Below are 26,882 nucleotides of genomic sequence, written 5' to 3'. Positions count from 1 at the left end.
ATCAGGTTTATTTGGTAGCACGAGCTTTCGGAGCGCTGCTTCTTCATCAGGTGAGTGCAGGATTTGGTTCACAAACAGGGCGTATATAAAGACACAGATACAATTACAGGATAATGAAATGTGAGTCTTTACAGGTGCCGACAATGTGAGTAGAGAGAGGGTTAAGCACAGGTTAAAGAGATGTGTATTATCTCCAGACAGGACAGTTAGTGAGATGTTGCAAGCCCAGGCAAGTTGTGGGGGTGACAGATAGTGTGACATGAACCCAAGATCCCGGTTGAGGCCGTCCTCATGTTTGCAGAACTTGGCTATCAGTCTCTGCTCAGCGACTCTGCATTGTTGTGAAGGCCGCCTTGGAGAACGCTTACCCGAAGATCAGATGCTGAATGCCCGTGACCGCTGAAATGTTCCCCGATCGGAAGGGAACACTCCTGCCTGGCGATTGTCGAGTGGTGTTCGTTCATCCGCTCTCGTAGCGTTCCTTGACTCTCACTGGGTCAGAAACCCCCTTCCTAACAGCAGTGTGGGTGTACCTACACCTCATGGACTGCAGTGGGTTCAAGAAGGCAGCTCACCACCACCACCTCAAGGGGAGAGAGTGCCATAGTGATAATTTTATTGGATTAGAGATCCAGGGTACCGCTCTTGGGGACCTGGGTTCGAATCCAACCACAGCAGATGGTGAAATAAATCTGGAATTAAAAGCCTGTAATAATGACCACAAAACTATTGTCAACCGTCCGAACAACTCATCTGGTTCATTAATGTCCTGGAAATCTGTCGCCAGCAATGTGGTTGACTTTTAACTCCCTTCTTAAATGGCAATGGAAGAATCCCAAAATGTTAACGGTATTCAGCAGGTCAGGCTCAGAGTGAGTGGGAGCCTGGGGATGGCCCCTGTCCTGACACTCCTTAATGTGTATGTGTTCAAAATACTAAACCATCAGAGGCAGGAAGGAGATCACAGCCCACCGTATCTGTACCAGCCTCCAATCAAGCATCATGACTCAGTGTCGTTCCCTTGCCTTCCCCCCCCATATCCCCTGCACATGGTTTCTATTCAAATCATAGAATCTACAGTGCAGAAGGAGGCCATTCGGCCCATTGTGTCTGCACGGACAACAGCCCCACCCAGGTTCTATTCCCATAACCCCACATATTTACCCTGCCAGCTCCCCTGACACTAAGGGGCAATATTAGCACGGCCAGTCCACCTAACCCACACATCTTTGGAGTGTGGGTGGGAACCGGAGCACCCGGAGGAAACCCATGCAGACACGGGGAGAACGTGCAAACTCCACATAGACAGTGACCCAAGCTGGCAATCAAACTCTGGTCTCTGGCACTGTGAGGCAGCAGCGTTAACCATTGTACCACCATGCTGCCCTGCAGTGTGACACCCAGAACTGTACACAATATTCCAGCTGAGGTCTAACTAGTGTCTGGATTAAGTTCCATAAGTAACCAGCACCTCCGTAGGCTGGTGCCTGAACTCAGCAACCTATGGTGAGACAAATCATAGCAAGCAATAATTGTTCTATGTAACATTAGTCAATGAGACCTGGGCTGGATCCTCACTATCGTTTTAAACCACTCCGGCTCCCCCTCTCCTACTCACTCCTTTCTCCTCACTCTGGCATCTTCACTCCCAACCTTCACCCTGACATTGGCAGCTGTGCCCTCAGATGCCAAGGTCCCCTGTTTGGATTTTATCTAACCTTGTCCCTCCCTTTCCACCATTAAGGCCCTTCTCCATCACCAAACATTTGTTCACCCTGTCTAATCTGTTTTTTCCTTTGATTGGAGTGAGATCCATTTAAGTTTGATTACAGTCCCTGTGAAACAGTTAGGATGTTTTTTTTCATTCATTTGTGGGTCATGGGGGTCGTTGCCTGGGCCAGCATTTATTACCCATCCCTAGTTGCCCCTTGAGAAAGTGGTGGTGAGCTGCCTTCTTGAATCGCTGCAGTCCATGTGGTGTAGGTACACTCACAATGCTGTTAGGGAGGGAATTCCAGGATTTTGACCCAGTGACAGTGAAGGAACAGCCGATATATTTCCCAACCAGGATGGTGAGTGGCTTGGAGGGGAACTTGCAGGTGGTGGTGTTCCCCATGTATCTGCTGCCCTTGTCCTTCTAGATGGAAGTGGGTTTGGAAGGTGCTGTCTAAGGATCTTTGGTGAATTGCTGCAGTGCATCTTGTAGAAGGTACACACTGCTGCTACTGAGCGTCGGTAGTGGATGGGGTGCCAGTCGAGCGGGGCTGCTTTGTCCTGGATGGTGTTGAGCTGCTTGAATGTTGTTGGAGCTGCACCATTCCAGGCAAATGGGGAGTATTCCATCACACTCCTGACTCGTGCCTTGTAGATGGTGGACAGGCTTTGGGGAGTCAGGAGGTGAATTGCTCTCCGCAGGATTCCCAGCCTCTGATCTGCTCTTGTAGCCACTGTGTTTATGCAGTGAGTCCAATTGAGTTTATGGTCAATGTAACCCCAAGGATGTTGACACTGGGGGGTTCAGTGATGGTTACACCATTGAATGTTAAGGGGCGGTGGTTAGAGTGTCTCTTATTGGTGATGGTCATTGCCTGGCATTTGTGTGGCGTGCATGTTACTCGCCACCTATTAACTCAAGCCTGGATCTTGTCGCATCTGGGCACAGACTGCTTCTGTCTTGGCATCTTAAAGGCACTACCCAAGTGCATAATGTTGTTGTTGACTTATCCTTCAAGCCCCCCCCTCAGCAATGGTCTCTTTCCTCATATCCCAGCGACCGCATTCTCACTCTCCCGACGGACCAGCTGACACGCGTCCCGTTGGGATTTGGCAGGAGACTGGGCAGGGTCTGATGGGACATAAATGGGAATCTCCTTGGAAGTCACGTCTTCGCCGTCTGGAGTGTTTAGACTCCACCCCGACCCCGCTCCTGCCCCCACCCGTAGCCCCCCAACCTTGAGTTCAAATCGGAGCTTGGTTTCCTGAAATGTCACCCAACTTTTTCAAAATAATAAGTGCTTTGCAAACTGCCCATAATTGGGCACAACGAGACTTTTAAACAGCGGAATATGTCGGGTGAACAGTTTGTTGTTAGCAGCAGCGGTTCAGTAATGTATGTATATTTAGATTCATTTTCCATTGACAGTATGAACTGTGTGAGATTGGCTAACATGCCTCCCGGGGAGACGTGCAGATTGCAAATACATTCCCTACAATTCAGAAGGGTGATGTCCCTGAAGTGTATAAACTACTTCTTTTATATTTGTCCATGGGATATGGACGTCGCTGGCTGGGTTAGCATTTATGGGACATGTTCGGCACTACTTTGTGGGCCGAAGGGCCTGTATCGTGCTGTAGCTTTTCCATGTTTCTCTTGCCCATCTCTCAGGGCATTTAAGAGTCAGCTGTGGCTCTGGAGTCACGTGCGGGCCAGACCGGGTAAGGCTGGCAGAGTTCCTCCCCTAAAGGGACATTAGTGAACCAGATGGGTTCTTTAAGGGGCATGATGGGATAGGTGCCTCGAGACTGCTTTAATCTTGGCCAGAAGTTTTAGAACATGGCGGCACAGCCCCAGGAGAGGGGGCGGGGGAGGGAGGCCACTTAAGTCTGAGATGAGGAGGAACTTCTTCACACAGAGGGTGGTGAATCTTCGGAACATTCCAACGCAGAGACACTCAGTCTTGGATGAGTTCAAGATGGAGAGTGACAGATTTTTGGATAGTGAAGGGATCCAGAGATGGTGACAGGGTAGGAAGATGGCAGTGGCCCAGAAGATCAGCTGTGATATTATTGAACAGTGAAACAGGCTCCAGGGGCTGAATGGCTGCAATTTCTTATATTCGTGATTCTATAGAGTAGAATAAAATCCCCACAGTGCAGAAGGAGGCCACTCAACCCATCGAGTCTGCACTGACCGCAATCCCAGCCAGCCCCCAATCCCTGAAGCCCCACACATTTACCCCTAGCTGGTATCCCTGACACTAAGGAGCAATTTAACACAGCCAATCCACCTAACCCGCACATCTTTGGACTGTGGGAGGAAACCGGAGCACCCGGAGGAAACCCACGCAGACACGGGGAGAATGTGCAGACTCCGCACAGACAGTGACCCAAGCCGGGAATCGAACCCAGGACCCTGGTGCTGTGAAAAGGCAATGCTAACCCACTGTGCCATCGTGCCATCCTATCATTCACACATTGTCACCTCTGTAATTATTTTATCAAACGTAGAATAAATAGAATCCCTGCAGTGCAGTAGGAGGCCATTCCATCCATCAAGTCTGCACTGAATCTCTGAAAGAACATCCCAGCCAAGCTCATCTCTCTTCCTAGACCCGCAACCCTTCACATTTACCATGGCAAATCCACCTAACCTACACATCTTTGGACACTAAGGCAATTTAGCAAGGCCAGTCCCTCTAACCTACACATCTAGGGTCACTAAGGGGCAATTTAGCATGGCCAGTCACCCTAACCTGCATATCTTTGGAGTGTGGGAGGAAACCGGAGCACCCGGAGGAAACCCAGGCAGACATGGGGACAAGGTGCAAACTCCACACAGACACTGACCCAAGCCGGGAATCGAACCCGGGTCCCTGGTGCGGTGAGGCAGCAGTGTTAACCATGCTATGGAGTGAGAATCCACTCCGTGTTTTGTGCCTGGTCATCTCCAGGATTTGTGACAAACGTGATATGCCCAGAGCTCGATGGATTGAGAGCAAGTGGGCGTCAAGCAGCATCTGAGTGAAGCCACCGATATTCTCAGCGTCACACACTCTGTTTCCAAGCTGCTTTTAAATTTCCTGGCCTGTGTTATCCGCTGAGTGCACTGTGGGTGCTGGAGTGATGGCAGCGACTGTAACTCATTGAGAAGGTCTTGTTCCTACAGTCCAAACTCATCGTCCAACAGATGCCAGCCCTCTAATAGAACCCCGACGGTGTGGAAGGAGGCCCTTCAGCCCATTAACTCTACACAAACTCTTTAAAAGAGCATCTTACAAAGGCCCAAAGCCCCGTAACTCGGCACATTTACAAAGGCTACTCCTCCTAACCTACACATCCTTGGACACTAAGGGGCAATTTACTTTGATTTTAGATTTGATTTATTATTGTCGCATGTACCAACATACAGTGAAAAGTATTGTTTCTTGCACGCTATACAGAAGGAAACGAGAGGGTGTAGAATGTAGTGTTACAGTCATAGCTAGGGTGTAGAGTAAGATCAGCTTTGATGGCAGCAGGGAAGAAACTGTTCTTGAGTTGGGTGGTACGTATCCTTAGACTTTTTATCTTTTTCCCGATGGAAGAAGGTGGAAGAGAGAATGTCCGGGGTGCGTGGGGTCCTTAATTATGCTGGCTGCTTTGCCGAGGCAGCGGGAAGTGTAGACAGAGTCAATGGATGGGAGGCTGGTTTGTGTGATGGATTGGGCTTCGTTTATGATCTTTTGTAGTTCCTTGCATTCTTGGGCAGAGCAGGAGCCCAGACCAAGCTGTGATACAACCAGAAAGAATGCTTTCTATGGTCCACGTTGGTGAGAGTTGTAGCGGATATATTCAATCCACCCAACCTGCACATTTTTTATGATGCCCTGGAATCTCCAGGAGAGAGCACTGCCCTGGGAGAAAATACACGGTGGTGGTGATGGTGGGGTGGGGGTTGGATAATTATTTGAGTTAATTTAATTTTCCTTCTTGTTTTAGAACTTTGCTTTTCTCAGTTATTAAAGTTGTGGAGGCAGGAGAGGCTGTTGGACTGGGTGAGGCAATCTCAGGGCCGTGGAGGTGGGTTCAGCCATGAGTGACCCCAACCTGAACCTCAAATACCCTGCCGCTCCACGCCACCCCTCCCCCGGCTCTCGGTTTCTGAGCCCTTTCACATCTTCCAGAGCCCTTCTCCCTCCCGTGCTCTGTCTTTTGACTAAGAAAGACAAGAGAGACTCGAAGGAAACCTTCCAGCATCCCAGGACATTACAAAGTGCTTTATGGTCAATGAGATACTCTTAGACTGTAGACACTGTTCTCATACCCAGCCAGATGGGAGCTTAGTTTAGCATTTCACCCGAAAGACAACACCTCCGACAGCGCAGTAATCCTGCAATACTGCACTGGGAGTGTCAGTTTAGACTGTACACTGACATTCATACAATCCCTACAATGCAGAAGAGGGCCATTCAGGCCATTCAGCCCATTGCATCTGCACTGACCACAAACCCCCCCAGGCCCTATCCCCATAACCTCACATTTTTACCCTGCTGGGTCAATTTAGCATGAAAAATCAACCTAACCCGCACATCTTTGGAGCGTGGGAGGAGCACCCGGAGGAAACCCACGCAGACATGGGGAGAACGTGCAGACAGTGACCCAAGGCTGGAATTGAACCCGGGCCCCTGGCGCTGTGAGGCAGCAAGCGCCGACCACTGTGCCGCCGCCCCTCTGAAGGGGCACCGGGGCTTCTGATACGGTGGGGGGGGGGGGGAGGGGGCCAGACTGCCACCCAAGCTTGGCTTGAGTTTGCCTTGATGGGGCTCACGCCCCCTCCCCCACCAGTGCCCTGTCTGGCACTCGCCTCCGATGAGCAGTGTGAAAGTAGACGACAGGTGGCACCGGTGCTGAGTTTTCTACCTCGCCGCGTCTCAGGCTTTTGGCTTTCCGGGTAACATGTGGATGTTCTTGCCGACTGCCGAGTTGTTGTTGCCACACTTCAAGAGCCTGCAAATCTAATGAGTGAAATCTGTTGGTTCCATTTCCTCACCTCGTCTCATTGACAACAGTTTGAGATCAGAGTCCCTGACGGCAGCTTTTCAATTAGGTTTCGTGGGGAAAAGGGAGAGAGTCTCTTTTCCTTCCTGTGTGGTAGACGCAAAAGTCAAATCAAATATCATAACATTTCTATGATACGGTTGGGCCAAATGCAGGCAAATGGAGTTTGCTTAGATGGGTATTTGGGTCAGCATGAAGCAGTTTGGGCTGAAGGGTCTGTCTTTGAGTCGTAGATTCCATGATTCTACGAAATCATACAATCCCCACAGTGCAGAAAGAGGCCAATCAGCCCATCTAGAATGCACTGACTCTCCGAAAGAGCATCCCACCCAGAGGCTCACCTAACCGGCACACCTTGGGAGACCAAGGGGCAAATTAGCATGGCCAGTCCACCTAATGTACACACATTTGGACATTAAGGGGCAATTTAGCGTGGCCAATCCACCCAACCTGCACATCTTTGGAGTGTGGGAGGAAACTGGAGCACCCGGAAGAAACCCACACAGACACGGGGAGAACGTGCAGATTCCACACAGATAGTGACCCAAGCCGGGAATCGAACCCGGGACCCTGGCACTGTGAGGCAGCAGCACTAACCACTGTGCCACCCACCAAACAATACACTCTGAATGCTGAGGGGAGATTGCTGAAGGATTTCAGCGATGATCCAGCGCGGGTTTCTCAATTTGGCACTGTGGATCGAGTCCAAACCCGTCGCACTTCCTCTTGTGTCTAACTAGCCAGAGAGTGACAGACCCAGGTCCTTTGTGGATACATTCGATCTCTGCTGCAGTCTTTCTTGAGTAAACCTCACGAATATTGGCGTTTTGAGCCAAGGGGCACTCTTGATGTTAAGTTGACATTTTCAGGTGGTTGGACATTCATGGAATGTTCTTTAATCCTGAGGAAGGGTGTGTAATTCGCTGGATTCTCATTGGATGGTGCACTTAACGATCGGTGATATGGCCTTTCCAATGACATTAGCCATGACCCAAGGTCACATGACACGGTGCACCATGGGAAAGTTGACATCATCAACTCCAGAGAGAGATAGCAGGAAACGAAAGGACCCACTCACCTCTCTGACATGAGTTTAAACTTCCTTCTGCGTTCATTCAATAAGTGGATTAGAATCAATTGATATGAACCGAGCCTTAGACACAGGACAGCGGATGCAAAAATACACCAGTGGAACATGTTCAAAGTGTTTAATTTTAAAGCTCTCTGTAATCAGTGTGTAGTGGCCCCCCAGACAATGCTGCAGCCTTTTGCCTCAGTGTTTCTCAGTCCATGCGGTAATTATTTAGTTTCACAGAAAGTAGAAGCTTTATTTGACACCCTCGCGATTTCCCTGCAGTTTAACGGCTGACGGATTTTTTAAGTGTCGTGATGTGCACAGTAAGATCCCACAAACAGCAGTATGATCACAGGTGGGATTTTCCTCCCTCTCTGCGCCAGGGTGTCAGAGTCCCACCATTGTCACCGGGGTTTGCTGTTGGACGCACCTCTCGTTGCCGGGAGACCCGTGGCAAGGGGAGCGCCATCAGCGCTACCATAAGATCCCACCGACACAAACGGCAGCAAGATTCCAACCTGTGTGTTTTTCGGGTTGTTAATTACAATCATAGAATCCCCACAGGGCAGAAGGAGGCCATTTGGCCCATCGAGTCTGCACTGACAACAATCCTACCCAAGCCCTATCTCCATAACCCCACATATTTACCCTGCGAATCCCCCTAACATTAGGGTCAATTTAGCATGGCCAATCCCCCTAACCTACACATATTTAGAGTGTGGAAGAAAACCCATGCAGACATGGGGACAACGTACAAACTCCGCACAGGCAGTGACCCCAGCTGGGAATTGAACCTGGGTCCCTGGTACTGAGGCAGCAGTGCTATCCCACTGTGCCACCGTGCCGAAGGGCAAATATTGGCGCCGGCACCATGGGGGAAATCCCTACTGCTCTCCTTCCAAATGGGATCTCTGCCGCTCGGTGATAGGTCAGTTTTCCAAGTGGATGGAAGGGTTAATTCCAATTAAATGTGCGAAACGCCAGCATCTCACCTCTGACACTCAGGTTTAGATACAACGGCAACAGATGAGGGAGAAACCTGACCTATCCGTGGCTGTGAGGGTGAAATGAATTTGTTGCATGTTAATCCAGCTCTTCCTCAATGTGAACATGTAGAACTAAGCTAATTGGCAATAAATTTACATTCTCACTCCAAGGTCACAGGAGAGCTGGTATGCAAAGTGGAAAAAATGTCACATTAACACAGGAACTGGTAAATAACATTGAAAACTATCCTAATTCTGAACTCAATTAGTAATCTTGCTTTCAGAGTACAAGTGAAGTCAATTATTTGATTTGATTTGTTTTATTATTGTCACACGTATTAGTATGCAGTGAAAAGTATCATTTCTTGCGCGCCATACAGACAAAGCAAACTGTTCATAGAGAAGGAAAGGAGAGAGTACAGAATGTAGTATTATAGTCATAGCTAGGGTGTAGAGAAAGATCAGCTTAATGCAAGGTAAGTCCATTCTGTTAGCAGCAGGGAAGAAGCTGTCCTTGAGTCCTTTGGTACGTGACCTCAGACTTTTGTATCTTTTTCCCCATGGGAGAGAGAATGTCCGGGGTGCGTGGGGTCCTTGATTATGCTGGCTGCTTTTAACCAAGGCAGCAGGAAGTGTAGACAGAGTCAATGGATGGGAGGCTGGTTTGTGTGATGGATTGGGCTACATTCACGACCCTTAGTAATTTCTTGCCGTCTTGGGCAGAGCAAGAGCCCATACCAAGCTGTGACACAACCGGAAAGGTGCAACCTGCGATACAAACCATAAATCTTTTGAACTTGAGGCAATTTCCAAGGAAGAATTTCCAAGGTTTTTCATCCAAATTGTTCTGGACTTCCATCCAGTTTTCTACCTTCTCCAGGAGATGAAATGGCTTAGGGTGAGCTAGTGGATGGGAGGCTGGTTTGTGTAATGGTCTGGCCTTCGTTCGTGACTCTTTGTAGATTCTTGTGGTCTTGGGCAGAGCAGGAGCCATACCAAGCTGTGATACAACCAGAAAGAACGCTTTCTATGGGGCATCTGTAAAAGATGGTGAGAGTCGTAGCTGACATGCCAAATTTTTAGAAAGTAGAGGCATTGGTGGGTTTTCTTGTGTTGGCAAGGGGGGACCAGGGCAGGCTGTTGGTGATCTGGACACCTGAAAACATGAAGCTCTTGACCATTTCTGTTTCATCCCTGTGTGCAATATGGGTAAGTGGATTGACACTGAGAGATGGAACTTGCTCAGTAATGTTATTTAGAGTAGAGTAGTCTGTGTTTACCGACATTCTATTCGACCAGAGAGTACTCGACGGCTTACACCAGGTATTCAGAACGAATCCCAACCCTCCCAGCACTGACATCCCTGAGAAAGTAAGAAGTCTCACAACACCAGGTTAAAGTCCAACCAGTTTATTTGACAGTAATCCCACAAGCTTTCGGAAACGGTGTTCCCTCATCAGGTGTGTGGAAGGTTACTATCAAATAAACCTGTTGGACTTTAACCTGGAGTTGTGAGACTTCTTACTGTGTTTGTCCCAGTCCAACACCAGCATCGCCACATCATCCCTGAGAAAGGCCAGAGACTGACTGAAGTGGACACTGGACCCAAATTACCAAACGATTCCCAAATGAAGGAATTGCAAACAGGATCGCACCTTTTGTAACTTTCCTTTTTAATGTGGATCAGAACCAATGCCAATCCAATGTGAATTAACGGACAAATGATATTTCAAATAAGAAGGTAAATTTCACTTTAAACAGACAAAGTAACAAACAGGCGATGTGCTAGTGTTAGCTGCGTGAATCATAGAACCCAACAGTGCAGAAGGAAGCCATTCAGCCCATCGAGTCTGCACCGACCACAATCCCACCCAGGCCCTATCCCTGTAGCCCCACATGTTTACCCTAATCCCCCTGACACTAAGGGACAATTTACTATGGGGCATATTTACCCCACTAATCCCTCTATTCTAAGCATCTTGGGACACTAAGGGGCAATTTAGCACAGCCAGTGCACCTAACCCGCATGTCTTTCAGACTGTGGGAGGAAACATTAGAACCTAGAGGAAATCCCATGCAGAAATGGGGAGAACATGCAGATCCCGCACAAACAGTGACCTAAGCTGGGAATTGAACCCAGGTCCATGAAGCTGTGAGGCAGCAGTGTGCCACAGTGGTGCAGTGGTTAGTGCTGCCTCACAGCGCCAGGGACCTGGGTTCAATTCCTGGCTTGGGTCACTGTCTGTGTGAAGTCTGCACGTTCTCCCTGTGTCCGCGTGGGTGCTCTGGTTTCTTCCCACACTCCAAAGGTATGTGGGTTGGGTAGATTGGCCATGCTAAATTGCCCCTTAGTGTCTAAAGATGTGTAGGTTAGGTGGATTGGCCATGCTAAATTGCCCCTTAGTGTCCAAAGATGTGCAGATTGGGTGGATTGGCCATGCTAAATTGCTCCTTAGTGTCTAAAGATGTGTAGGTTAGGGTGGATTGGCCATGCTAAATTGCCCCTTAGTGTCCAAAGATGTGCAGATTGGGTGGATTGGCCATGCTAAATTGCTCCTTAGTGTCTAAAGATGTGTAGGTTAGGGTGGATTGGCCGTGCTAAATTGCCCCTTAGTGTCCAAAGATGTGCAGATTGGGTGGATTGGCCATGCTAAATTGCCCCTTAGTGTCCAAAGATGTGCAGATTGGGTGGATTGGCCATGCTAAATTGCCCCTTAGTACCTGGGAGTTTAGTTGGGTCAACACGTGGGTATGGGAATAGCTCCTGGGTGGGATTGTTGTCGGCGCAGTTTCGATGGGCCAAATGGCCTCCTTCTGCACTGTAGGGATTCTGCGATTGGGTGAGAAAAGCTCAATTTTTAGGTGCTTATGCGGTGGCGAGCTTTGGGGGTAAATTCTGGAGCACGACACCGAGAGACAAACCGATCTGGCTCCTTCCGCGCTGGGTGTCGGTAACAGCTGGAGCGGCGTTCCGGCAGGGGCTGGCTCCTTACTCCGGCTTCTCTCGCCTACGTTCCGACATCCGTACTCGAACAGAATAATTAAACTCGGAGATGACGAGGGAGTTTTTGGGGAGGTGGCGGTGGAGAAGGGGGAGAGAGCGAGAGAGAGAGAGAGAGAGAAAGAGAGCCAGGCAGGGGTATCAGAGGACTTGTTACAATTTGTGCTGGCAATTACTCATTCGACGTGAAGCAGCCAAGATTTATTGTTCAGTTAATCAGCATTTTATGAGAATTTGATGAGCTTTTGGAGAGAGAGACAGAGAGAGGACGCTGATGTGAGATGGTGACTAATTTCACCTCCCCCTCCTCCCCTCCCCACCCCCCGCAACGCTCCTGTATTCGGGGAGTCTCCCAGCTGTGAGAGGAGGGGTGGGAGATTGGTGCGGGGGTGGGCGAAAGGGGGTGGAGGGGGGGTGGCGATTGTGAGGATGGGAATAATCCTATTGACAAGGAGGTTTTTAATAATGAACTAATGTTCAGTTGGATAAGGAGCTTATTAACATACATAATTACATTTGAATAACAAAAACACACACACACACAAAAATAAACTCCAGAATCCGATGTCAGCATCTGCTGCCTTTTTTTAAAAACCGATGTGTTTTAACATTTGTGACAGGAATGTGGAATATTTTTATCATCTGCCTTCATTACGATGGGGGATTAATTCTTTCCCTCCAACTGCGACTGATGCTATTTATAATGAGTTGTCGCTCAGAACTAAATTTTAGCAGATGCGCAATTAAGGGGCCATTTTAAAGTGGCACTTGCTTGGCATCGGAATCTTGCTCCGTTCCACACTGAGTTGCTTCCGTTTTTTTTTGGGATGCGCAGCTTCGTAATTAAGGGCGGAATTCTACACCCGTGTTGGTTGAAAAACCGGACCATCCCACCCGACTGTCATGTTGCCTGTAATCCTTAGAATCATAGAATCTTACAGGAGGCCATGCGGTCCATCAAGTCTGTACCGACCCAGGCTCTATTCCCGTAGCTCCACGCATTTACCCTGCTAATCCCCCTGACACGACGGGGCAATTTTAGCATGGCCAATCCACCTAACCCGCACAGTGTGGGAGGAAACCCATGCAGACACGGGGAGAATGTGCAGACTCCGCACAGACAGTGACCCAAAGCCGGGAATCGAACCCGGATCCTTGGCGCTGTGAGGCAGTGGTGCTAACCACTGTGCTGCTGTACCGCTCCAAACCCGCCTGCTGAAATTCCAGGGATGGGATGGGAGAATTTCAGCCCTAGGCTTTTATCTCCGTTCCTCTGTCACTCTGTGCTCCGTCCCGCTGCTATTTGCCAGTCTGCGCTCTGCCGCCCCCACACTCTGCCGCCCCACACTCTGCCGCCCCACACCCTGCCGGGCTTCTTTGCTCATGATCGAAGCTGTTGGCAGCAGTGACAGCACAAGACTAGAGACATTGGGTGTCGCAGGGACAGGTTTCGTAAACCCAACTCGCACTCGCCCCTCCCTATTGGAGATGGGAGAGTCTGAAATGTGGGGGTGGAGTGGGGACGGGGTGTATCTGGAAGGGGAAAATCCAACAGAATACATCCAAAGAAGCAGGAACAGAGAGAGAGAGACAGAGACCATCCTCGCAGGACTCGCACTGCTGCCTTTCAGCGCCAGGGACCTGGGTTCAATTCCCGGCTCGGGTCACTGTCTGTGTAGACTCTGCACATTCTCCCCGTGTCTGCGTGGGTTTCCTCCCGGCGCTCCGGTTTCCTCCCACACCCCAAAGTTGTGCAGCTTAGGTGGATTGGCCGTGCTAAGTTGCTCCTTAGTGTCAGGGGGATTAATCGGGGATACAAGGGGTTACAGGGATAGGGCCTGGCTGGGATAGTTATCAGTGCAGGCTCGACGGGCTGAATGGCCTCTTCCTGAGATTCAATGATTCTAAAATTCTATGAGATCATAAAGTAATTTCTCGAACAGAGTGTGCCGGATATCTGGAATTCCCTCCTGTGGGAGGCTGGGTGGTGCTGGAGGTCATGATGTGGGTATGCCGGCGTTGGACTGGCGTAAACACAGTAAAAAGTCTGACAACACCAGGTTTTAGTCCAACCTATTTATTTGATAATAGACTCACAAGCTTTCGGGGTTAGTCCCTTCGTCAGGTGAATGGAGAGTTCTGGCCTCAGACAGAGCATATAAAGCACAGACAGTTTAGAGATTACTGATTAGAATGCGAATCCTTACACCTAACCTGCTGTTCAAGACCTGAAGTGGCTGATAATGTGAGTGGAAGGAGCACTGATCACAGTTTAAAGAGATGTGTATTGTCTCCAGACAGTACAGTAAGTGAGGTTTTGCAAACCCAGGCAAGTCACGGGGGTTACAGATAGAGCGACATGAACCCAAGATCCCTGTTGAGACCGTCCCCATGTGTGCGGAGGTGCTGGAGGGTCAGTCGGAGCTTCCTCAGACGTGAGACCTTTATTCGTACTGAGGAGAACAATGAAGCGACGGGGAAATGGAACTCAAACCAGCCGTGATCTGACTGAGTCACTGAGTATTCCCTTCTCCCTTCGTTCTGAAACGGATTGTCGTCATTTCGCTTTGGGACAAACTCAGAGTGAGCAAACATTTAGATAGATCGCCCATCGTGTCCCCAGGACGTCTGCCAGCGTCGTTGGTCAGTGCGAAGCACAGACGTTGCAGCTAAACGTGACAGCTCGACTGTGCACAGCAAGATCCCACAAAGTAGCAGATGACGAACGGGCGCTTATTCTCATCTTTCTGACGATGTCACCTGGCAGCGTTCCTCTGTTCCTCCTCAGAGAGCAACCTGGGTCCTTTTACACCCATAGAGTCCCCACAGTGCACAAGAAGGCCATTTGGCCCATTGAATAAGCCCTGACTCTCCAGAAGAGCATCTTACCCAGGCTCACTCCCCATCCCCATAAACCCACACATATATTTTTGGTTTTGATTTGATTTATTATCGTCATACGTATTAACATACAGTGAAAAGTATTGTTTCCTGCACGCTACACAGACAAAGCATACTGTTCATAGAGAAGGAAAGGAGACAGTGCAGAATGTAGTTGACAGTCATAACTGGGATATAGAGAAAGATCAGCTTAACGTGACACAGGTCCATTCAAAAGTCTGACAGCAGCAGGGAAGAAGCTGTTCTTGAGTTGGCTGGTACCTGACCTCCTGATGGAAGAAGGTGGAAGAGAGAATGTCCGGGGTGCGTGGAGTCCTTGATTATGCTGGCTGCTTTTCCAAGGCAGCAGGAAGTGTAGACAGAGTCAGTGGGATGGGAGGCTGGTTTGTGTGATGGATTGGGCCATGTGCCAGGAGTAATCACCCTAAAGGACATATCTTTGGACTCCATTGGGCAATTTAGCATGGCCAATCCACCTAACCTGCACACCTTTGGAGTGTGGGAGGAAACAGGGGCACAGGGGTTATAATTTTGGACTCACAATCTGGAGAGAAGGGTTCAAACCCACCCTGGCCGCTGGGGGAGATTTAAATAATTCAGCTAACTGACAATCGACAATGGTTTCAAGGTCATCAGTGGATTCTTAACTCCAGATATTTTTTACTGATTTAGATATATTCCTAATAAAAAAAGGGATATGGGGGAACAGGTGGGTTTGAGATCAGCCATGATCTGATTGAATGGCGGAGCAGTTTGAAGGGCTGGATTTGCCGACTTCTGCTCCTAATTCCGATGTTCCTGTCTAGGCCAGACCAGGGAAAGGTGGCAGATTTCCCTCCCTAAAACTCATTAACGGACCAGATGGAAACAAAAGCAGAAAATGCTGGATAATCTCCACAGATGCTGTCAGAGAGAATAGAGCCAACATTCTGAGTCCGCAGTAGCTTGCTTTTATCTTAGTGAACTAGGCGGCTTTTTCTGACAATGGTTTCATGATCTCAGTTGATTCTTAATTCCAGATTTTTTTTTCAATGAATTCAAATTCCACCATCTGCCGTGGCGGGATTCGGATCCACGTCCCCAGAACATTAGCTGGGTTTCTGGATTAATAGTCTAGCGATAATACCACTAGGCCATCGCCTCCCCAATCTCTGTATAAGGCAGTGAGGAAAGACATGCATCACAGTGACCAGGTTGAGAGTAACTGTTGGCATCCCCCCATCTCCTGGTGAGAGTCTCAGGAAGCAGCTTTCATTAAAGCCCAACAATTCCGAGGCTGCTTGCAAGCCTGGAATCACAGAATCCCTACGGGGCAGGAAGAGGCCATTCGGCCCACTGAAACTGTACTGACCATAATCCCACCCAGGCCCTATCCCCATAACCCCCATGTATTTACCCTAGCTAGTCCACCTGACACTAAGGGGCAATTTAGCATGGCCTAACCTGCACATCTTTGGACTGTGGGAGGAAACCGGAGCACCCAGAGGAAACCCACGCAGACACGGGGAGAATGTGCAAACCCATGCAGATAGTCACCCAAGCCAGGAATCGAACCCAGGTCCCCGGCGCTGTGAGGCAGCAGTGCTAACCACTGTGTCACCGTGCCGCTCCTACAGGATAAATCTCTTGGTCCAACGCTCGGTCTGACACAGTGAGTGAAGGTTGTCGGTGCAGAGACGCTGCCTCACCTCTTGTCCGTCTCTGTTCCTTCCTTCCAGCCCGAGGAACTCACAAACGTGCTGGAGATCAGCAATATCGTCTTCACCAGTATGTTCGCCCTGGAAATGATTCTCAAGCTGACCGCCTTTGGGTTCTTCAGCTACCTGAGGAATCCCTACAACATCTTTGATGGTATCATTGTCATCATCAGGTAGGTGCCGGATGGTGAAGGTGACTACATTGGGCGGAGGATGGGGGGGGGGGGGGGGGGGGGGGGGTTGCGGAGGATGGGGGGGGGGGGAGGGGGGGGGTTGCGGGGGGGGGGGGGGGGGGCGCGAGTCAGGGGGGTGCAGGGATGTATGGGGATGGGGGGTTGGGGGAGTATGGGAGTGGGAGTTGGGGGGGGTTGCTGAGGGCAGGGTGGTGGGGGAGGACAGAAAGCGGGACGCTGGGGATGTATGGAGATGGGGGTGGGTGAGGGGGAGGATGGGGGGAGTGGGAGAGAGGCTGGGGGAGGGGTTCCTGATTCCTGTCGCTATTGCGATCAGGAAAATAAGTCGCGTTCCTGTGACGCCTTCTGTAAGCTCAGGATGTCCCAAACCCTGTCACAGCCAATGAGGCACTTTTTGATGTGTACTCACTGTTGTGATGTCAGAACAACAGGAGTCAGTTTGTGCACAGCAAGATCCCACGGGCAGCCATATGGTAATGAGCGGATAATCTGTCATTTAGTGGTATCGAGTGAGGGAATCTGGGAAGAACTTCCTCAAACCGGGAATCACCGTTTGCCTCACTCTAATCTGTTAGATTCTAATTATCGCACACTCTCCCCGCTCGCTCCCAACATGGGAATCTCCCCAGCGGCACACAGCACTCTCACACCCGACTACATTCCACTTACTCACATGCACACACACACACACACTCATACACTCATACACTCACACTCACACTCATACACTCACACACACTCACACACACACACACTCACAATCATACACTCACAATCATACACTCACAAACATACACTCACACTCACACACTCACACTCATACACTCACACTCACACACTCACAATCATACACTCACAATCATACACTCACAATCATACACTCACACTCACACACTCACAATCATACACTCACAATCATACACTCACACTCATACACTCACACACTCACAATCATACACTCACACTCACACACTCACAATCATACACTCACAATCATACACTCACACTCATACACTCACACACTCACAATCATACACTCACACTCACACACTCACAATCATACACTCACAATCATACACTCACACTCATACACTCACACACTCACAATCATACACTCACACTCACACACTCACAATCATACACTCACAATCATACACTCACAATCATACACTCACACACTCACACTCACGCACTCACACTCACACACTCACAATCATACACTCACAATCATACACTCACAATCATACACTCACAATCATACACATACACTCACACACTCACACTCACACACTCACACACACACACTCACACACACAAACTGCTAAACTGGTTCAATAAATCCTGTGTTTATACACTGTACACAGCATCCATCGCATTTTACGTCCAGTTTGCATGTTTGAAGTTGAGGTACTGCAGTGATGTAGGAAGCACAGCCGTTGATGCACAACAAGATCCCAGAAACCTAATGACCAGCCAATCAAATTTAACAATGGTGATTGTGAGGTTCTAATTGATCAGGACATTGAGTTCTAGTGCGGAAGGCCAGGGGTGAGGATAAATCTTTCCCACCTTTAATCAGCGTTCATTGACAAACACATACCCCTCTTACACAGCACCCACACTTCCTGTCGGTTCTATCGGGAGTCTCCCCGGGTAATGTCACACACACTTCACTAAAATCAGACACCATCAGCACTGGGGAGAACTCCCCGCTCTTTATCCAAACAGGAGCCTGCTGGAGAGGCAGAGGGGCTTTGATTTTGTGTCTGAACGGAGGGACGGCACCCCTGACAGTGCAGCACTCCCTCAGCACTGGCCCGGGTTGTGTCAGCCTAGATTTTGTACTCGGGCCTCCAGAGCGGGGTTTGAACCCATGACTCTGTCACAGAGCACCGGCTGTACTGACTGACAGACGGGTGGGGCACCGGTGCCAGAACGTTACTGTCCTGCCCGCTGTGGGAATCGGAGCGGGCGAGGGGGGGACGGATGACGGAAAGGTCTGGTGACCTCGGGCGGGGTTTTACGGGTTCCGGGACGAGCGAGGCTGTAAAGCCCCGCGTCGGGTTCTTTGAGCCCTTGGTGTGATTCTTGAAGCGTCTCGTTCGCAACCGGCGACGTTCAGGCGAATTGTTTAACTCCTCCTCTTTTCCTGGCGCAGCGTCTGTGAGATCGTCGGTCAGTCTGACGGGGGCCTCTCGGTCTTGCGGACCTTCCGCCTCCTGCGGGTGCTGAAGCTGGTCCGCTTCATGCCAGCGCTGCGCCGCCAGCTTGTGGTTCTGATGAAGACGATGGATAACGTCGCCACCTTCTGCATGCTGCTGATGCTTTTCATCTTCATCTTCAGGTAGGTCAGTGCGGAGCGTCCGAGAGAACAACCCGGAGTCACCGCTTAGAACATTCCAGCGCTGTACAGGCCCTTCGGCCCTCGATGTTGCGCCAACCAGTGGAACCAATCTAATGACCCTCTAACCTAAACTATTCCAGTGTTATCCGTATGCTTAGACACACAGGAAACGGGAGCAGGGCCTGGTCCTGTGCTGCAATTTGCTTTGTCCTTTGGGGTTTTAATTCAAATAAATCAAATTCCTTTCTATTCATTTGTAGGACATGGGCGTCGCTGGCTGGGCCAACATTTATTGCCCATCCCTAATTGTCTGAGGGCAGTTGAGAGTCACCCACATTGCTGTGGCTCTGGGAATCACATGTAGGCCAGACCGGGGTAAGGACGGCAGATTTCCTTCCCTAAAGGGACATTAGTGAACCAGATGGGTTTTTCCGACAATGGTTTCAGTAGATTCTTAATTCGAGTTTTTTTTATTGAATTCAAATTCCACCATCTGCTGTGGCGGGATTCGAACCCGGGTCCCCAGAACATTAGCTGAGTTTCTGGATTAATAGTCCAGCAATAATACCACTAGGCCAATCCACCTAACCCACACATCTTTGGACTGTGGGAGGAAACTGGAGCACCCAGAGGAAACCCACGCAGACACGGGGAGAACGTGCAGACTGCACACAGACAGTGACCCGAGGCTGGAATCGAACCAAGGCACTGTGAGGCAGCAGTGCTGTCCAATGTTTCAATCCCACTACTGCAATAAAAAAAATGGAATTAAGAATTGATCACAAAACCATTGTCGATTGTTGGAAAAACCCATCTGGTTCTCCAATGTCCTTTAGGGAAGGAAATCTGCCATCCTTACCTCATCTGACCTACCTTGGGGGCTGGCACGGTGGCACAGTGGTTAGCACTGCTGCCTCACAGCACCAGGAACCTGGGTTTGATTTGCAGCTTGGGTCACTGTTTGTGTGGAGTTTTGCACGTTCTCCCCGTATCTGCATGGGTTTTCTCTGGGTGCTCTGGTTTCCCCTCTCAGTCTGAAAGTCATGCAGGTTAGCTGGATTGGCCATGCTAAATTGCCCCTTAATGTCCAAAGATGTGCAGGTTAGGGGAATTAGCCATAGAAAATGTGTGGGGTTATGGGGATGGGGTGGGGGAGATGGACTGCATGGCCTCTTTTGCACTGTACAGGTTCTGTGATTTAATGGTACACGACTCCAGATCCACAGCAACGTGGCTGACTCTGGAATGATGGAGTGAGTCACTCAGTTCGAGGGCAACCTGGGCAATAAATGTAGCTCCAGCCAGCGATGCTCACATCCTATGAATAAAACCAAATGATTGAATCAGCAGAGATATTCCCCACTGGGGATTTGGTACAATTAGAATCCATTCCAATTCTCTCCCTGCACCCAGTGGCACGGCACCAAGGCAGTCTTTTGTCTGTTCCATACTTAGTTATTCCCAGACCAGGTCTGTAGCCTGTCGGGGGGCTTATAGCTCGAGGGGTGCCACTCCCCATCAAATGTGGCTGGCCAGAGACTCTCCTGCTCTTACCGCCAGCCATTGGCGTGATTGGAAGGGTTTTACAGGTTGTTATTCTCGACCTGTTTGGCCGTGGTATGGACGCACCTTCCTTGGCCATCAAGCCCTGGGGTGGGACTCAAACCCGGAGCTTCTGGCTCATGGATTGAAGCTGCCCCAAGACTTCCAGAAGGCGGAGGATTGTTGTGGGATCAGCATCAACACTTACTTATTTTATCATCTTGACTGGAGCTGAATATCAAACAAGAGGACAATTACAATTCCCTGTTTCCCATTTGAGAACCTCGGGGGTCGCTGGATTGTGAGCCCTGGACAATTTCCAATCCGTTTCCCGAGGGATGTTAATGAATCAGATGGGTTTTGAACATTAATCCGATAATTCCATGGCCTGTGGTCAAAGAACAAGGAACAGGACAGCACAGGAACAGACCCTTCAGCCCTCCAAGCCTGTGCCGATCATGATGCCCACCTAAACTAAAACCATACACACAGCCCGTACATTCCCATCCTATTCATCCACTCACCCAGTTGCCCCTTAAATGTTGCTATCATATCTGCTCCCACCCCCTCCCCGGGCAGCGAGTTCCAGACATTCACCACCCTCTATAAAAAAAAACTTCCCTCTCACATCTCCTCTACACTTCTCCCCACACACCTTAAACCTCCGTCCCCTAATACTTGATTTTTCTACCCTGGGGAAGGGCATTGGAGAGTTTTACATTCCAGGTTGGTTTAGGTAATGGAATTTAAATTGCCCCCAGCTGCCGCAGCAGGACTTGAACTCACGTCACCGTCTCATCGGCGCAGGCCCGCGGGACACTTCTCCAAGGGGCAGAAACCATTACGCTACCGGGGCCAACGCGGTTCAGCTAAAAAAAACGTAGCACCAGGTGCAATCCTTGAGTTTGCAAACACCGCCCCGTTCAACATCACTCAGAACATCTGCGTTCCGTGGTCTGGTTGATTCCGTACAGTGGCAATCCTCCCCCAGAGGGTTACACAGCTGGAAGGAGGGGGAGGGAAAGGGATTCTCTGAGCACTGTGGGTGTGGGATAGTCAATGGGAGATTAGCTGGCCCCATTCCTGCCCATACAATCGTATGAAGCCTATTTGACTTGATTTGATTTGTTATTGTCACATGTATTGGGACACAGTGAAAAGTATTGTTTCTTGCGTGCTATACAGACAAAGCATACCATTCATAGAGAAGGAAAGGAGAGAGTGCAATGTTACAGTCATTGTGAGATGTAGAGAAAGATCAACTTACTACGAGGTTGGTCCTTTCAAAAGTCTGATGGCAGCAGGGAAGAAGTTGTTCTTGAGTCAGTTGGTACGTGACATCAGACTTTTGTGTCTTTTTACTGACGGAAGAAGGTGGAAGAGAGAATGTCCAGAGTGCACGAGGTCCTTGATTATGCTGGCTGCTTTTCCCGAGGCAGTGGGAAGTGTAGACAGAGTCAATGGATGGGAGGCTGGTTTGTGTGATGGATTGGGCTACAGTCACAACCTTTTGTAGTTCCTTGCGGTCTTGGGCAGAGCAGGAGCCCATACCAAGCTGTGATACAACCAGAAAGAATGCTTTCTATGGTGCATCTGTAAAAGTCGGTCAGAGTCGTAGCTGACATACCAAATTTCTGAGAAAGTAGAGGCATTGGTGGGTCTTTCTTAACTATAGTGTCAGCATGGGGGGTCCAGGACAGGTTGTTGGTGATCTGGACACCTAGAAAATTGAAGCTCTCAGATCTCAGTCATGGTTGTCTCCGCACTGATCGGCGAATGGGTGGGATGTATTATCCGAAGAGTCGCACCATCGTTCATTCTCCCCATGCCAACCCATCTCCTCTGTATCTCTCCACTGTTTCCATCCACCTCCTCCAATGTCCAAGAGGAGAAAACAGCTGACACCTTTCCCAGAGACATCGGGCAAATCCAAACACCGCTCGAGAAATTTCCCCCTCCGAAGACAAACTCGCATTATTATAGTGCCTTTTACTGACCTCCAGCCAACTGAAATTGTTTTGAGGTGCAGTCTCTCTTTTCAGGTGGGAAATGTAACAGCCAGTTTGCGCACAGCAAGATCCCACAAACAGAAATGTGATGATGACCAGATGTTTTTAATAATAGGATTCCTGCAGTGCAGAAGGAGGCAGTTCTGCCCATCGAGTCTGCATTGACTGTCTTAAAAAGCATCCCACCTACTCTCCGTCCACTCAACCCCACACAGTGACCGCACTAATTAATCCCCCTAATCTACACATCTTTGGACACTAAGGGGCAATTTAATACGGCCAATCCCCCTAACTGCACATCTTTGTCAGACGCAGAGCAGCATCAGACCCCTACAAACTGTCTAATGGAGGAATATAATCTCGCATGTGGGCAGCACAGTGGTTAGCACTGCTGCCTCACAGCTCCAGGGACCTGGGTTCGATTCCTGGCTTAGGTCACTGTCTGTATAAAGTCTGCACGTTCTCCCCGTGTCTGCGTGGGTTTCCTCCAGGTGCTCCAGTTTCCTCCCACAGTCCGAAAGATGTGCTGGTTAGAGTGCATTGGCCATGCTAAATTCTCCCTCCGTGTACCCGAACAGGAGTGTGGCGACCAGGGGATTTTCACACTAACTTCCTTACAGTGTTAATGTTAGCCGACTTGTGAGACTAATAAATAAACTTCAAGCTTTAAAACATCAGGTTCAGGCAAAGTTCAGCTTTGATGTATAGTTGGATACGAAGATTAGAAGGGAAAATAAAATAAATCACTTTCGCTGTAGGAACCCCATCTGCACACATCACGGAGTGAGAATCCGATGCTTTAATTTAACTCAATGAATAAGAGAACAGACGGGGTTGACTCTCATCTTCAAACCCTTCAGCAGCGCGGAGCTTTCTTGGCAAAGCAAACTTCTAACGCGCTTTTTCCCCCTTCTCACCAGCATCCTGGGAATGCACATCTTTGGCTGTAAGTTCAGCCTGAAGACTGACGGCGGAGACACAGTCCCCGACAGGAAGAACTTCGACTCGCTGCTCTGGGCAATCGTCACGGTTTTCCAGGTAGGTGCGGGGTGGGCTCGAGCGGGCGAGGCGGATGGGCGGGGAGACCTGGGAAGGTGGAGAGGGTGTGTTCGCCCGGAGGACAAGCGGGCGGTAGGAAGGTCAGCAGCAAGCTGTATTCCCGTATCCGACAGCCGAATGGGAGAGTGAAGGGGAAGCAGAGAGAAGGCTGGATGTGTTTCAGGGGGTGGGGTTGGGGTGGTGAGGGTGGGGGTGTGGGGGGAGAGGGGGCAGATGGGGAGATGGAAAATGGGTTCTGGGGAGTTTTGGTGAGAGAGAGGAGGGCCAATCCACCCTAACCTGCACATGTTTGGACACTAAGGGGCAATTTAGCATGGCCAATCCACCTAACATGCACATCTTTGGACAGTAAGGAGCAATTTAGCCTGGCCAATCCACCTAACCTACACATCTTTGGACACTAAGGGGCAATTTAGCCTGGCCAATCCATCTCACCTGTACATGGACCTCCCGTTGGCTTGCCACGTCCGTCACCACGGGCCATGCCAAGCTGGAGATTCTCGACCAGCATGTCTCCTGCTCCAGCCAGGTGGGTTCATTGCGCCTTTCCAATTGGCAAAAGATCATTCTTTCCCTAGCTGTTGAGAGTTAGTACCTAATGCAGGACATTGAAAGGATGGGGGGATAGCAGGGACTTCCCAAGCCTGAATGGTCACAGGGAAATTCCACAGAGCAAGATTCCACTGGCGTGTGTCTGATAGCAATTTGGGCACTGGCTTCCTCTCTGCATCAAGAGGTCTCACAACAGCAGGTTAAAGTCCAACAGGTTTATTTGGAATCACGAGCTTTTGGAACACTGCCCCCTCGTCACCTGATCATCACCTGGTGAAGGGGCAGTGCTCCGAAAGCCCAAGTTTCCAAATAAACCTGTTGGACTTTAAGCCGGTGTTGTGAGACCTCTTACTGTGCCCACCCCAGTCCAACACCAGCATCTCCACATTATCGCTGCATCGAGATCAAAACCAGATTTCTGTCACCTCTTCAGTGAAGGCATCCGGGGACCATTTTCAAAGGAAAGAGACAATTTGGCCAGACAACCAAAAGCGTGGTCAGGGAGGTGGGGCTTTAGAGAGGTTCCTAATGGAGGAAATGTAACCACACAGATTTTATGGAGAGAATTCAGATTCTGGGTCCCAGCTCCCCCCACCGAGCGGATGGAGGGTCATCCACCAATGACAGAGTGATTAAAATGAAGGATCCTTTTGCAGAGTGAATTCACAAGATTGTCTTCAGAAACCCAAATTTCAGAGGGAAAAGGCCCATCCTCCGCGCCCTCCTCCTTACCCTGGAACGACTCCTTCCCAATTTCCCACAACCAACCTTTGCAATTATTTTGTCCAACCTGCCCATAAACTGACAAATACAATCGCAGAACCCCTACAGGGCAGAGGGAGGCCATTAGGGGCAGCACGGTGGGTTAGCACTGCTCCTCACAGCGTCAGGGACCCGGGTTCAATTCCTGGCTCGGGGTCACTGTCTGTGTGGAGTCTGCATGTTCTCCCCGTGTCTGCGTGGGTTTCCTCCGGGCGCTCTGGTTTCCTCCCACAGTCCGAAAGATGTCCTGGTTAGGTTGGTTGACCGTGCTAAATTGCCCGGGATGCGTAGATTAGAGGGATAAGCGAGGTAAATGTGTACGGTTACGGGAATAGTGCCTGGAGTGGGATTGTGGTCGGTGCAGGCTCGATGGGCTGAATGGCCTCCTTCTGCACTGTAGGCTTTCTATGATTTGGATGGAGGAGCAGGTCTCTGGCCCAGTTCCCCCACCTTCCCTCTCTGTGAGTCTGCGGTTAGCCTGGAAGTCAGTGCGGAGGAAGGATCTGACTGAAACCAGAGCTACATTGATATATTCAACAGATACAGGCGCAAATCCCACCCACTGTCGCTTCCAGCTTTCACACTGGTACAATGCCACTGCCAAATCCTCCGGAGAGTGAATCCTGTATGGCTAGGGGCTCAGCTTCAGGTGAAAGGTCACTGTGAGGGCAGAGGGCACTATGTGAAAGGCCGTTCGCACGTCTGACAAGACCAAGTTTGATTGACCGTATTTCAAGTCACCTTTTGTTGCATGTTTTTCCAAATGTCTGAACTGTGAATACTTAATCTAACCAATCCCCTGTGTGCCTTGAAGACAAGAGTTGAATCTTTGCGTTACAGATCCTGACCCAGGAAGACTGGAACGTGGTGCTTTATAATGGAATGGCCTCCACTTCACCCTGTGCTGCTCTGTACTTCGTGGCCCTGATGACTTTTGGTAATTACGTGCTCTTTAACCTCCTGGTCGCCATCTTGGTTGAGGGCTTCCAAGCAGAGGTGAGTGGTCATAATCCTTTCCTTTGCTGACCATCGTGTGGGCGCTCGGGAAAGTTGAGGGTCTGGGTGGGTTCACACTCTGTCACCTCACCTCTGGTCACCCTGGGGCCGAGTGTTCAGATCTCCCCTCTCCACCGCCTTCACAAAGTGAAAGGGGAGGGGATGGCCCAGTGGTATTATCGCTAGACTATTAATCCAGATACTCAGTTAGTGTTCTGGGGACCCGGGTTCGAATCCCCCCACGGCAGACTGTAGAACTTGAATTCAATAAAAAATATCTGGAATTAAGAATCTACTGATGACCGTGAAACCATTGATTTGATTTATTATTGTCACATGTATTATTATACAGTGAAAAGTATTGTTTCTTGCGCGCTATACAGACAAAGCATACCGTTCATAGAGAAGGAAAGGAGACGGTGCAGAATGTAGTATTACAGTCACAGCGAGGGTGTAGAGAAAGATCAACTTAATGCGAGGTAGGTCCATTCAAAAGTCTGGCAGCAGCAGGGAAGAAGCTGTTCTTGAGTCAGTTGGTACGTGTCCTCAGATTTTTGTGCCTTTTTCCCGATGGAAGAAGGTGGAAGAGAGAATGTCCGAAGTGCATGGTGTTCTTAATTACTCTGGCTGCTTTGCCAAGGCAGCGGGAAGTGTAGACAGAGTCAATGGATGGGAGGCTGGTTTGTGTGATGGATTGGGCTACATTCATGACCTGGGCTTCGTTCATGACCCTGGGTAGTTCCTTGCGGTCTTGGGCAGAGCAGGAGCCCATACCAAGCTGTGATACAACCAGAAAGAATGTTGACTATGGTGCATCTTTTGATTATCGGAAAAACCCATCTGGGTCACTAATATCCCCTTTAGGGAAGGAAATCTGCTGTCCTTACCCCGGTCTGGCCTACATGTGACTCCAGAGCCACAGCAATGTGGTTGACTCTCAACTGCCCTCCAAGGGCAGCTAGAGATGGGCAATAAATGATGGCCCAGCCCATGGCATCCATGCCCATG

At 49.7% G+C, this 26,882-nt stretch overlaps 1 protein-coding gene across 1 annotated transcript in view; it reads left to right on the top strand.

The window, feature by feature from the left end:
* Positions 1 to 26,882, top strand: part of LOC145361508 (voltage-dependent T-type calcium channel subunit alpha-1I-like) — a 165,465-nt gene that overhangs the window by 59,021 nt on the left and 79,562 nt on the right. Inside the window, exons 9-12 of the mRNA XM_080217320.1 lie at positions 16,438 to 16,589; positions 18,769 to 18,954; positions 23,426 to 23,543; positions 25,719 to 25,874. Of these exons, the coding sequence (XP_080073446.1) occupies positions 16,438 to 16,589; positions 18,769 to 18,954; positions 23,426 to 23,543; positions 25,719 to 25,874 (612 nt within the window). The remainder of the gene's footprint in view (positions 1 to 16,437; positions 16,590 to 18,768; positions 18,955 to 23,425; positions 23,544 to 25,718; positions 25,875 to 26,882) is intronic.

This window comes from Carcharhinus amblyrhynchos, chromosome 35 (assembly GCF_965287045.1).
Source record: "Carcharhinus amblyrhynchos chromosome 35, sCarAmb.v2.hapA, whole genome shotgun sequence".
Taxonomy (NCBI): domain Eukaryota; kingdom Metazoa; phylum Chordata; class Chondrichthyes; order Carcharhiniformes; family Carcharhinidae; genus Carcharhinus; species Carcharhinus amblyrhynchos.
This window is presented reverse-complemented; position numbering and strand designations above follow the sequence as displayed.